General features: G+C 46.9%; 1 protein-coding gene across 1 annotated transcript in view; it reads left to right on the top strand.

Moving 5' to 3' along the window:
• PIK3R4 (phosphoinositide-3-kinase regulatory subunit 4) overlaps positions 1–13341 on the top strand; it is a 69516-nt gene that overhangs the window by 52887 nt on the left and 3288 nt on the right. Inside the window, exons 13-15 of the mRNA XM_008063730.2 lie at positions 3430–3594; positions 8048–8259; positions 10761–10892. Of these exons, the coding sequence (XP_008061921.1) occupies positions 3430–3594; positions 8048–8259; positions 10761–10892 (509 nt within the window). The remainder of the gene's footprint in view (positions 1–3429; positions 3595–8047; positions 8260–10760; positions 10893–13341) is intronic.

Raw genomic sequence — 13341 nt, 5'->3', positions numbered from 1 at the left:
TGCCCCAGGCAGGTCTCGAACCCGCGGGCTCAGGCAATCCACTCACCTCAGCCTCCCAAAGGTGCGGGATTACAGGCTGAGCCACTGAGCCTGGCTCATTGTTTTTTTTACAAAGTGCCAGGACAACTCAACAGGGGAAAGAATGGCCTTTTCAACAAATGGTGCTGGGATTACAAGATAGTCACATGCGAAAAGTTGGAATACGCCACAGAATTATTCAAAATGGGTTGTAGACCTGAACATAAGAACTAAAACTATAAGACTTTTCAAATGAACTACAGAGACAGGTAAATCTGTATAACCATGGATTGGACAAGGATTTCTGAGGGATGACGTCAAACGCACAAGTGACAAAAGGAAAAAATAGACAAATGGGACTTCGTTAACATTCTAAGCCTTTGTGCTTGAAAAGACAGCCTCCGAAAAGTGAAGACAGCCTGCAGGATGGGAGAGGCAATTATAAATCATGTGTCTGATAAGCATCTGTTTCTCAAAATATATAAAGAACGATTACAGCTCTACCATTAAAGGACAATGGCCCAGTTAACCCCAGTGAGGCACCACTTGACGTCCACAGTGGCAGACCGTAACAAGTGTTAGTGAGGATGTGGAGAAATTGAAAGCTTTATATATTGTTGGTGGGAGTATAAAACTAGTACAGCAACTTTGGAAAGCAGTTTGGCAGTCTTTCATAACGTTACGCATCGTGTTATCCTGTGGCCCCACAGTTCCACTGCTAGGTGTTAATCCATGACAGCTGAAGCACGAAATCCTGTTTGTAGCAACCAAAGTGGAAGCCACAAAGTCATTACCTGATGAATGGATAAGCAGAGTGTGTGATAGCCATAGGGTGGAATTACGGAGCCACAGCAAAGGAATGGCGGACTGCGGCATCTGCAGTGCGGACAAACCTTGACAGCATCGTGCTCAGTGAAAGCAGCCAGATCAGAGGCCTTGTAGTGGATGACTGCATTCACGTTCAGTGCTCCGTGGAGACGGGAGTAGATGAGTAGTTGCCCGGAACGAGGGGAAGGGCGCACTGGGAAGTGGCAGCTAATGGGGACAGGGTTTCTTTTGGGGGTAAGGAAGATGTTCTGGGTAATTAGATAATGGCGACGGCTGCAACGTCTGGTTGGTTGTATTGGGGCCCCTTCAAAAGGGTGAATTTGTGATATGTGGATTGTACCTTAGTATCAGGAGAGAATGCGAGAGAGCACAAGCCTGTTTCTCGTCATTGCATTGTCCCTGCCTCTCTTTACTCACTGACAGTACTGACTAGGCCCCTGTCCAGTCAGTTTGTGTTTGAAACGTTTGTTCACACAAAGACACAAATGTCCACTGCGGTGTCATTCATAATAGCCGGGAAGTGGAAACAACTCGTTCATTCGCTGCCGGATGAATGAGCAAAATGCGTCTATCCACCCAGTGGGATGGTTCCAGCCTTAGAGAGGAACGAAGTACGATATGCTACATACTACATACCACATACCACACACCACACACCACACACCACACGATGATGAAACCTTGGCAACATTATGCTGCGTGAAAGAAACCAGTTACAGAAGGTCTCCCGATGCATGACTGTGTTTTGGTGAACTGTCCAGAATAGGGAACTCCATAGAGAATAAAGTCAAATCACTGTTGCCAGGGGCTAGGGAGAGGGGCGGTGGGGAGTGGATGCTGATAGGTTTGAGGATGGTTTATTATTCGGTTTCTTGGGAATGATGAAAATGGTCTGGGATTCGAGGGCGGTGATCTGTCAGAATTCTCCCATTATGCTGTATATCACCGAATTGTGCACTTTAAAATGTACTTTATGGTGTATGAACATTATCTCAGTAAAGCTGTTATAAAGGAAAAGTAACTCGAGATGATTGATAAAAGCAAAATATTTCATGTTTATTCAAAATTCCATATGTATTCTTAAATACATATAGAAAACTCTTTGCAAGGGCATGTGAGAATGTTAATAGTTTTTTATTGCTGTTATAAATGTATTTTATAATATATTTTAAGTATGGTATTTTAAGTATTTTTATAATCTATAAGTATACATGGTATAATAAAAATTGTTTTACTTTTTGTATTTTGATCGTTTTTATACATTTAATATGTTAACTTGTATAATAAGATAAGCAAGTTACAAACAGACAGATTAGTTAATTTGGTGACTAGGGACTTTTGGCCTTTTGGAGGTCTGGCCCCTTAGGAGGGTAAAAAGGAGGGGTCTGGTTATAGTGGGAGGCACCCGTGTGGGTGATCTCTTCAAGAAGCTTGGCAGCGAGTTCAAAGGAGGGTAGAAAGGTCAGCGTGTGTGTGGGAGGACTGAAGATTGTAATAAAGTTTTGCCTTTATGAATGTCTTATGATTTGTGTATGTATTATGAGAGGGGACCCCAATAAACCCTGGGATTGTCTTTTGGAGGACGGCCCCTTGTTGCACAGGCTTCCCAGCTAGCTAAGTGTTCTGGGAACCCATCAGCTTTAGTATACCAGCTAGCGTTGTTGTGAGAGACAGCGTTTGGCCTCAGAGAAATTTTGGGGGAAATTCTTTCAACACATATACATTTGCCCACTTCATGTGAGCATGCTTGCCCATACTGCGCTGAGTATTCAGCAGTTTTTGACCAAAAAGTGGCATGAGCTTTCCCTATTTACCCGATCTCACCCGAGTGACTCTTTTTTTGTTTTCCTGAATGAAAAAAATCATCAAAGGGAAACGTTTTGCTGATGAGGAAGTAGTGAAACAAAAAAACAACAGAAGCACTAAAAGGTATCAAAGTTGGTGGCTCAAAACTGTTTTGGGCAGTGGAAAAAGTGACTCAATAGATGTATTGTGTCAAATGGAGAATACTTTGAAGGTGACTGATGTGTAAACATGTAAGAATAAATATACAATTTTTTATAAATAAATTCTGGGGTTTTTGGGGTCCCTGCTCATATCTGATCTTCCCTGTGACCCAGTTAGGTAAGTAGGGCAATCCTTGTTCTGAAGTTGGAGAAACTGAGGCACAGGGCAAGTTAAGTAGCTTGACCAAGATCATATGATAGTGGTCAAGTCCTTGATTCTAAAACTCGTGCTTTTCCAGCTGTGCCAGTCTGTGTGTTAGGGGTTATGGGCGTCCTGGAGGGTCTAAGAATGAAGGGGTGTTTGAAGAATTGAGTCAGGAGCACAAGTGTGGGAGTTCTCCATAGAAAAGAGGGAGAGTCTGTCTACAACAGAAGTGTGTGAAGATGCTGCTTGAAAATACCAGAAGAAAGGTGATTTTCTACCAGTGCTTTTGAGAGCAGGTTCTTGCTTTTGTTAAGAGATCAGGAAGATAAAATGGACCTCAGAGTAGTCATTTTGCTTGCTGGTAGTAACATGGATATTTAATATTAGCAATAATATTGCTTTAGAAATGGAATCTTATTTTTTTTCATTCAGATCTATTCTTACGTACAGCCGAATTGGAGGACGAGTCAAGACTCTTACATTCTGCCAAGGCTCCCACTACTTAGCTGCAGCATCTGACAACGGTGCTGTCCAGCTTCTTGGGATTGAAACTTCCAAGCTGCCCAAGTCTCCTAAAATCCACCCTCTGCAAAGCAGGTCTGTAACTTGAGTCTTTGTAGACTTTGCTTCAGTGTACTGTGGTAGCAACTCTCCCCTTCACAGTGTAGTTTGGATCAGCTGAGGACCTCTTACATTGTACTTCTTCTTTTAAGCCCATCAAGTCTCAACTCAAAACTGTCCCATGTGGTTCGTCTCAGCAGATGCTGTCTGCATATCTTACTTTTGCCAGCTTGTCACAAGGTCAGAGGGCAGTTTTGAACTTGTGGCTTACCCAGTCTGAGATTTGTCTGAATGGTCTAATGATCAGTTATGTCTTCTGTCTCAACTACTGAAAGTGTACCTCAGTCCCATGGGGAAATAGACAAGTGAGCAGACAGTTCCACGGCAGTGTGGTAACATGCCACTGTCTACGGGGCTCACAGGATTGAGCTTGAAAGGAAGACAGCCAGTGAGATCATATGTGCGTTAGCTGGCAGAAGAGGGCGGTGAAGACATGTGCCAGGCAGGCTGACAGCTCCCCGAGAAGAAAGCAGCACGAGGAGGTTGTGGCCTTGGGCAGCTGAAGGCAGAAAGGGATGTTGGTTGGGTCACTTAGGATTATTTTGTTTTTGCTGTTTTTGTGTTGCTTTTGAATTTATTTATTTATTTTTATTTTTAATTTTTTTTTTGAGTTGGAGTCTCACTCTGTCATCCAGACTGGAGTGCAGTGGCCGCTCCCTGCCACCGCAGCCTCGACCTGCTGGGCTCCGGCGATCCTTCCACCTCAGCCTTCCTTGTAGCCAGAATTACAGGCACGTGCTACCACGCCTGGCTAATTTTTTGATTTTATTGTAGAGATGAGGTCTCGCCTGCCCAGGCGGGTCTCGAACCCGCGGGCTCAGGCAATCCACTCATCTCAGCCTCCCAAAGGTGCGGGATGACAGGCTGAGCCACCGAGCCCGGCTGCTTTGGAATTTAAAAGTATGTGTTCAACATTCGTTAAGCAGATTTGAGCAGCTTTTGTGCGGTGTATTACGGGTGACTCTTGACAACAGCTATCTGCCAGTGTTCTTTACAGTCCATTTCAGCAGAGGATGGCTGTAGAATAATAGTCCTGTGGAGTTTTCTGTGCATTAGCTATTGGCCCAGTGTGCTCTGTGATGACAGGGCCACAGGCCCTACACACAGATGTGCACGTTCAGTGCACAGTGAGCTCTCTGCCGAAAGGCTTTTCTTTCACTGTGAATTCACGCCTCTGCCCAAAGCACTTGTTGACTGTCTAGGTTGGGAGACTGCCAGGGTGTTCAGCTGCTGACAGTGGTGGCTCTCAAAGGAACTTTGCCATATGTCCTGTTTGTTTTATTCGTTCATATCAAATCTTGTCATTGCTCTTCATAGCTAGAATTAGTGGAAGGAACCATTTCACAATTTATTTGGCATTTGGACATATCATCCCTCTATGGGGAAATATAGTCAGAATTGGAAATGTTTATAAATATAATTGTTGATCTGGGAGGTCAGCAAACTATAGCCTGTGTGATATGGTTCATAAAATAAGAATGATGTCTGCACTGTTAAAGGGTTGTACAAAATAAGAGAATGCAGTGGTGATGTATGTGTCTCACAAAGCCCAAAATATTTATAATCTGACTCCTTATAGAAAATATTTGTTGACCCCTGACCTAGGAGAGAATATGAAAACGGTCCGTGTGAAAAGGTGGTGTGTGCTGATAAAGGAGGCTGGCCATGTGCTTTACGATGTTCTTTTTAGGTTTAAAAGTGTCTCAGCTTGAAAAGACGGTCCAGTTACACAGGACAGGAGGGCTCCGCAGTATAAAGAAGTAAGTTAGTGACTCGGGCAGCAGCATCAAGAGTTAGACCTGAAAGGCTGTTTGTTGTGTTTCCAGTAATATCGTACGACATTCTGGAAAGTATGAAATTATAGGGAGGAAAACATGTGGAGAGCAGTGGCTGCCCCAGGTTGAGGGTAAGGGCAGAAGTTGACTGCAAATGGCCACGCAAGGTGATTTTGAGTGAGGAACAGTTTTGTGTGTGTCTTGGTAGAAGACAGCCATGGGTTTTGATGTAACCCATTTAGCTGAATACCACAAAAAGTGAATTTTACTGTATGTAAATTTTTAAAAAGTCAACCAGGATGTCGGGGTAAAGGTGGAGTGCATCTGTTTTAACACGTGAATCACATCATCACGCTGCAGGGCGTGGGGAGTAAAGGAGCCAGGCCAAGGAAGCTGGGAAGCAGTGTTTGGACTGGGTCCCAGAAGGCCAGTGATGAAAGGAACTGAACTCAGACGCTGTAGTGCAGTTGGTTGTTTGTCACAGGGGTTAACCGGCTGCAGCTTAACAGTTTTGAAATGACTAGGTTTTTCATTTACAGACTAGGTTTGAACAAATGGTAGATATATTGTAGATAATGAGAGCCAGGTTTCTCTCTGTAGGAGAAAGAAGTCACGAGTCATGGAAGAGGAGTGGCTAGCATGAACTCTGGAGCTGGGTAGGAGCTGAGATGTTGATACGGGCTTGTGACGCACGCCCATGTGTACACACATAGGCAGGCAGGGAGATGCAGAAATACAGGTGCATCCGCATGCTCGAACTAGTGTGCCTGACAGGTCTTGGTTCTGGCCATTGGAGGAGCCAGGAGCAGGGACTCTGCCCTGGCAGTGAGCATTTAGTGTCTTTGTCTTTGTCTCTAGATGCCATTCTGTGGTACAAGGAGCCAGTACTCTGGGAAAACGTGGATCCCAGGGGCGTGGCGGGGCAAAGAAAGCAAGAGCCTGGAGCCTCTTGCAGCATCACAAACTTAGGAAGTGTCCAGAAAATGCCCTGGAAGGGAGCGCTGCCCACCTGAAATTCTCGGTGGGCAGAGTGGGGAGAACTCAGGCAGCAAAGCAAGTACTGGTGGCGTTAACAGGGTTAGAACGTGAAGAACAGAATGTCTGTGAAGCCGTACTGTTGTACATCAGTGAGCTAGTGAATACTTGGAGAAGAAGGGACAATTTGCAGAAGAGTTCCAGCGTGTTACTGTGGAAGGAATGAGGGAAGTGGAAAGTCACTGTGGGCTCGCTGTGAGCACGTCTGTGAGTGAGTGCCGAAGCTTGTGGGCCAAGGCTGAGGCAGAGACGGCATCTCTGCATTGTCTCAAAGCATTTCACCAAGTGTTGAGTGATCGTCGAGGGAGAAGCCTAGCAGACAGCACCTTAATCAGATGATGGAGATCAACATTGCCAGTGATGGAGACTGAACTTTTTCGTTCTCTTCTTTCTTTTTGAGTTGGGGTCTCACTCTGTTGGCCAAGCTGGAGTGCGGTGGCATGATTATAGCTCACTGCTGTGGTCTCGACCTCCTGTGTCAGGAGATCCTTCTGGCTCAGCCTCTCCAGTAGCTGATACTACAGGCATGTGCCACTGCGCCTGGCTAACTAACTTCCTTATTTTTTGCAGCAATAATGACTCCATATGTTATCTAGGCCGATCTCAAACTCTCAGACTCCTTTCTTGCCCAGATTGGTAGGATTATAGGCTTGAGCCACCATGTCTAGCCTCAGATTGATTGTTTCTAATAGGAAAATCCAAAATCCAGCATGCTTCAAAATCTGAAACTGTTTGTGTGCTGACAGGATGCCACAAGTGGAAAATCCCAGGCCCAATCGCACATGACAGGTTGCAGTCAAATTGCAGTCAAAACTTTGTTTCATGCACAAAAGGCTTAAACAAATTCTTAACAAAGTTACCTTCAGGGTATGTGTATAAGGGCTATATGAATCATGTGAATTTCATGTTTAGACATTAGCATATGCGGACATTCCATAATTTGAAAAAATCCAAAGTCTGACCACTTCTGGTTCCACGCATTTCAGATAAGATACCCTGTGCTTACTGGGGTCAGCTACTGTCTCACATGATGCACTGAGAAGGGCACACCACTTCTGTGATGTCCTTCCCAATAAGGCATTCCTCAGTATGATAATGAGAAAACATCAGACAAAACCCTAACTGAGGCACATTTTCTGAAATCACTAACCAGTAGTCTTCAAAATATCAAGGTCATGAAAGCCACGAAAGACAGAGGGAAAACTGGTAAGATCAGCAGAATGCCTTCTGTGCTGTGCTTACTAGTAATGAGGTTAACATCACCAGTCGTACATATCGAGCGTTTCTAATACAAAAATCCAAAATCTGAAATGCTCCAAAGTCTAAGACTTAAGCCATAGTTTAATTCCTTAGTTTTGATAAATGCCCTGTGGTCGTGTAAGACATTATCATGCGGGGAAGCTGAGTGAAGGGTATACAGGAGCTCTGTGCTGTTCTGGCAGTTCTTCTGTAAGTCTTTAACTACTTTCTAAAGTGTCTCAACTGCTGTTTTCTGGGTGGCCACGTTAGTTCTTATTTCTTGACCGCGGGTAGGACACGGCTTCATCTGAAATGGAGACGAGTGCTATGTTTTCAGTGTCTGGAAACGTCTTTGCCCTCTGCTCTGTGTATTTCTCCAGAGTTCTGGATCCGAAGGAGGACGGCTGTGTTGTGGACATGCACCACTTCAACTCCGGGGCGCAGTCTGTGCTGGCCTACGCCACTGTGAATGGCTCCCTGGTCGGCTGGGACCTCAGGTCTTCCAGCAACGCATGGACACTGAAGCACGACCTGAAGGCAGGCCTCGTCACCTCCTTTGCAGTGGACATTCACCAGTGCTGGCTGTGCGTCGGTAGGCTGGCCGCGGGCCCTGGGCGCTCAGGCCCCACTTGCCTGCGAGTGCTGCCTGCCCTGTGAAAGTGCTGTCTCCTTTTTCTTCATTGGGGATTTTTCCCATCTCCTTTTAAAAATAGCTCCTATGTTATAAGACTCGCAATTTGTTTTTTTCATTAAAAAGCAGGTTTGAAAGGGTGAAGTCAGTATCCTAAGGCATAGCACAATGTCCTCACTGTCCTTGTTCTTAAATGAACCTCTTTATAATTGATGCGATGATCAGATTTGCTGGCATCTTCTTATTCTACCAAAAGCAGCAAACTTGATTTCAGGAAAATAGCCTTTGTGTTTGAGCAGATGCAGTTGTAAGTTCCAGTAGCCTCAGGTAAGTCACTTAACTCCTCTGAGTCTCAGCATCCTAGTCTTCGGTGGGGCCAGCCCTTGCCAGCTGGCCGGTGGGTTTTCCAGAGGTGCAAGCAGCTGGCGCAGTGCCTGGCGTGGGCGTGCCAAGCCGTGGCTGCTGCCCTCCGTGTCCACCTTGTTCCCGAGCCTGGAGCCGAACCCTGTGACCTTGCTTCCTCCTTGCCTGCTTTTTTTTTTAAGTGTTTAATTTGAGGAGTTCTGAGAACTACCCTTGATAGTGCGGCCCCTCCCCCCACCACCGGGTGAGAACATTTCCTTTGCTACATTTCTCATGCCCTTTCACGGTCAGGACCCTCGTCCTAGCCCTGGCAGACCTTTCATCTGACTGACGCCCCCATAGTTTTGCCTTTTCCAGAATGTCACATAACGGAATCAAAGCCTTTTTCGCTAAGCTTTTGGGACGTTGGGTGTGGTTGAGTGTATGAGGAGCTTTCTTTTATGTATTGAGTAATATTCCATTTTATGGGTAGGTAGCAATTTGTGTCGCTCTGTCCTCCAGGTGATGGATGGTTGGGTGTTTGGCTCTTTTGAGTAAGCGTGCTGCAAATGTTGGCAAATAAGTCTTTGAAAGGACATATGTTTCCATTTATCTCAGGCATGCATATCTATATCTCTTTCTAAGAATGGAGTTGCTGAGTTTTTAAAATTTACTTTTAGTTTTGACAGGTAATAATTGAATATATTTATGAGGTAAATACAGTGCTTTAATATATGTTAATTGTATGATTAAATCCAGGCTAATTAACAAATCTATCACCTCACGAAGTTATTTGTGATGAAAACATTTAAAGCCTCCTCTTTTAACGATTTAGGAATATGCAGTGTCCTGCGCGTGGCCATCACTGTTCTGTGTGTAGATCCTAGAGCTTGCCCTCTTGTCTAACCAAAACCCTTTGATCACTTCCTCCCCCCCTTAAGTTCCCCCTTTTCCTCTTGGTGTCTTGAACCTGGTCCGCCAGAACCTGCCCTGGCTCATTCCTTTCCTGGTGACTTTCTCGTTCAGAGTAGTTGTCTTCTGTGCTTGAGTTTAGGTTTTATTTTTTGGGGGGCAAGCTCACTTTTGCTTTATGTTTTTCTTTTTGTGTGGCTCCAAGGATTAAACTTTCATATTTAAACTTTCCAAGCAGAACTTTAAAGCAATCCAAAAAGATAACAAGTCAAAAAACAAGTACCCTTCAGGGGCTCTAGGTTTCCTGACTTTTCTGGTTACATTGTCAGGTGTGTGCCCTTTCCTCTATGACTGTCTATATAGCTTGTATGGAACACGTATGTTTGCCTTCTATATGAGTAAATGGCACAGCTCCAGGAAGAAGGGTAGCACCATACACCTGGCTACGGAGCAGTGCCTGGTAGGGCCCCGGTCAGCCGCGAGGAGGGCAGCCCAGTGCCTGTAGCTGTCTGAGTGGTCGTCCTGGCGTGGGGTGGACTGACACGCAGAGAGACCCAGCGGCCCCCACAGACCCTGTGCTCTGTGCTGCTTCATGACCAGCTGCTCAGTGTTAGAGCAGGCACTGTTCTTTTGGGATGGGGTTCTCTCTCTGTCCGTCTCCATCTGTCTCTCCCTGGGGTTTACGTTATGGGCGGTTTCTGTTGTGAGCGGATACCCATCCCTGTCTGTAGAGTGTTTTGGAGAAGAGAGCATCTGGAAATTATTGAAATCTGATGATTTAGTAGCTACAGACCTGCTGCTATTTAAGGATTGATAAAGCCATCGTTGAATGACAAAAAAACATCCTGGGTTATTTCAGGCAACCTGAACATTTTGACTTACCAAACTCAGTTATAGTTATAAGAACTTTTGTTTTTGTGGGTGCCTTTGGCAATTAACAACTGTGAGTAATTAGTGAATTATTTATTTTCATTCATTATGCAATGAATGAAAGTAATTTATCGGATGCTACTGTAATAACATTATGATAAGCACTTTATATCTCTGCTATTTAATAGCCAAAGGTGCTGCTTGAAACTGGGAAGACAGTTTTCAGTGACTAAGGCAGCTTTAAAGTCATACATGCTCGTGTTGTTGCCATTTGTATAAATGCAACCTGATGTGCTTTGATCACTAGGTGGTGATCTTCCTGTGCTTTATTCTTTTAGGTACAAGCAGTGGTGCCATGGCTTGTTGGGACATGAGGTTCCAGTTGCCAATTTCAAGTCACTGCCACCCTTCCCGGGCTCGGATCCGGCGCCTCTCCATGCACCCTCTGTACCAGTCCTGGGTGATTGCAGGTTGGTGGGACTGGTGTTCATGTCGCTAGGGTTCACATTCTGCAGAGGAGCCCAGTGCTTGGTTCTGATCTGACTGTGGAAGTTCCCACCCCTGATACTTATGGTCATCACATACTTATTATATTAAAAAATTATCTCCTCAGTCACCCCCATTCCTGACTGTCCACCCTACTTTCATTGCTTTTCTTCCTCCCTGGTCCCCCATTTCTGCTAAAGCTGCCACCGTCTTCCTGGAGACCTAGGTTAGAGACCATGAGTCACCCTTCTTGGTTGCTGTTTCTTGTTGACATGTCCCTGTTGTGCTGCTCGAAAGCTGCCCTGCCCTTCCCACATGGCCCTCTTAGACTTTTCTGTATGGATTCTTGGGATAGACGCTTGGGCACGTCTTTGAAATGGATTTTCCTCATCTGTAAAGTGTGACTAAAGACTCCGTATCTCGTGGCGTTGTAAGGAGTTGTGTTAAACGTGTAAGGTGCACAGTCGGTGCACAGCCACGGCCGGGCAGGTGAGACTCCTGTTAGTCCTGCATCATCCACTGTCCTCTTGCCTCTGGGCTCTCCATGTCCCTTCTCGTACACCGCTGCTGTCAGAGTCCCGTGTTCCAAGTTCCTGGCCATTACTGTGAGCCTTCTTGTTATCTGAGTTATCACTGGTCAGAGGGTCATTTCTGTCTTTTCCAGATACCTGGTTCAAGGACATTTCTCTTGGTTCCCCTGCATCTTGATCTGCTGGTCCTTCTCACCCTCCCAACTTCTACCCGCAGCCTGTCTCACGGCTTAGTCTGTGGCCTTCACCTCCATACTGCTGCCTGTGTGACCTCACGTGGTTCCAGGCTTTGCCTACCAAACATATTCAGATTCTTGTATCTGTCCAGACTGCACATGTGGCTTCTCCTCTGCTGAATGCCACCACACCTCCTCCCTCTAGACAGCCTGCCCTTCCTGTGGGTGCCTCTCCGTAAATGGCAGCTCTTTTCTGCTAGGTGTTTGGGCAGAGGATGACTGTTGTCCTTGAGTCTTCTGGTTTGTTTTGTTTTGTTTTGAGTCAGAGTCTCACTCTGTGGCCCAGGCTAGAGTGCAGTGGCACATTCACAGCCACCACAGCCTCGGCCTGCTGGGCTTAGGTAGTCCTTCCACCTCAGCCTACCAAGTAGCTGGAACTACAGGGCACACCACTATGCCTGGCTAATTTTTTTATTTATTAACAAATCATGGCGAAGTCCTGCCATGCTGCCTGGACTGGTCTCGAACCCCTGGGCTCAGGCAGTCCTCTTGCCTCTGCCTCCAGAGTGCTGGGATGACAGGCATGAGCCACGCGCTTGGCCCTTGAGTCTTCTTATTCTCATCTCACACCCCCATCCCCTAGCCAGCCCCGTATGTTCTGCTTTAAAATATATCCAGAACTGGATCACTCTTGCTTGCCTCGACCCCCCTCCCTAGTCCAGGCCCTCCTCGTCTCTTGAGTCTCCTGGCAGCCTGCTTTTCTTTGTGACTCTGCAGGCCGGCTTTCCTTCTGCCCAGCACCTCCCAGCAGCTTCTCATTCCAAGCCACGGCCAGTCTTCTTGCCAGGGTCCACAGGCCTTATGGGATCCGCCTACCTGCCACCCCCATGACCGACCTTCTTTACCAGTCAGATTCTAATGGGAAATGATGGCACGCCTGGGGAGGATGTTCCAGGAGGGCTATTTTCAAGGCCACAGTTACAGGGTGTGGGGGTGGGAGTCACAGAAAAGAGCACAGGGATCAGGACTGGTAATGAGCGGCGGCCGAGGCGTGTGCGGTGACCCAGTCTGGAAAGTTGCTGAGCAGCGACGGCCCCTAGGAGGCGAGGGCCCAGCCGGCCTGCCTTCTCCCTTTTCGGTCTCGGGCCCCCGGGCCTGTGACTGCTGTGACGATTGCCACCCACTCGGTGGCTTACCACAGTTAATCCCCAGCAGCTCTGGAGGCCAGAAGTCTGGAGCGGGTCTCGTGGGCTGAAGTCAAGGTGGCAGCAGAACCGCAGTGCCATGGTGGTTCTGGGGGCTGCATCCTCGCTTCCTCCTGCTTCCAACCCCACCTTCAGTGCCCGCTGTGCTGTGGGCCTCCTCTTGGACGAGTTCCGCCTCTTCTTTTTCTCACTGCCCACATGGCCCAGCGTCACTGCCGTCTCGGGGTGCTCAGCTCGGTCCTGCCGGCAGTCACAGTGCCATGGGAGGCAATAGTCACAGACTCTAGGGACTGGGATCTGGGCTCTCTCTGGGCTGTTGTCTAGTGCACCCCAGGGGGTCGGGAGGGGGTCGAGGGGGCCATTCTGGGCGCCTGGGAGCAGCCAGCACCGCCCTCCCCACTTACTTCCCCGCCCGCTGTGTTGACCTGCTTCTGAACCCAGCATGCTCCTGCCACAGGGCCTTTGCCTGCTTTGTTTGTTGTCCTCAGTAGAGGCAGGTTCCTGGAAACCGAACTCTCCTGC

This window comes from Carlito syrichta, unplaced genomic scaffold, assembly GCF_000164805.1.
Source record: "Carlito syrichta isolate Samal-C Ts95f unplaced genomic scaffold, Tarsius_syrichta-2.0.1 Scaffold99365, whole genome shotgun sequence".
NCBI lineage: Eukaryota > Metazoa > Chordata > Mammalia > Primates > Tarsiidae > Carlito > Carlito syrichta.
This window is presented reverse-complemented; position numbering and strand designations above follow the sequence as displayed.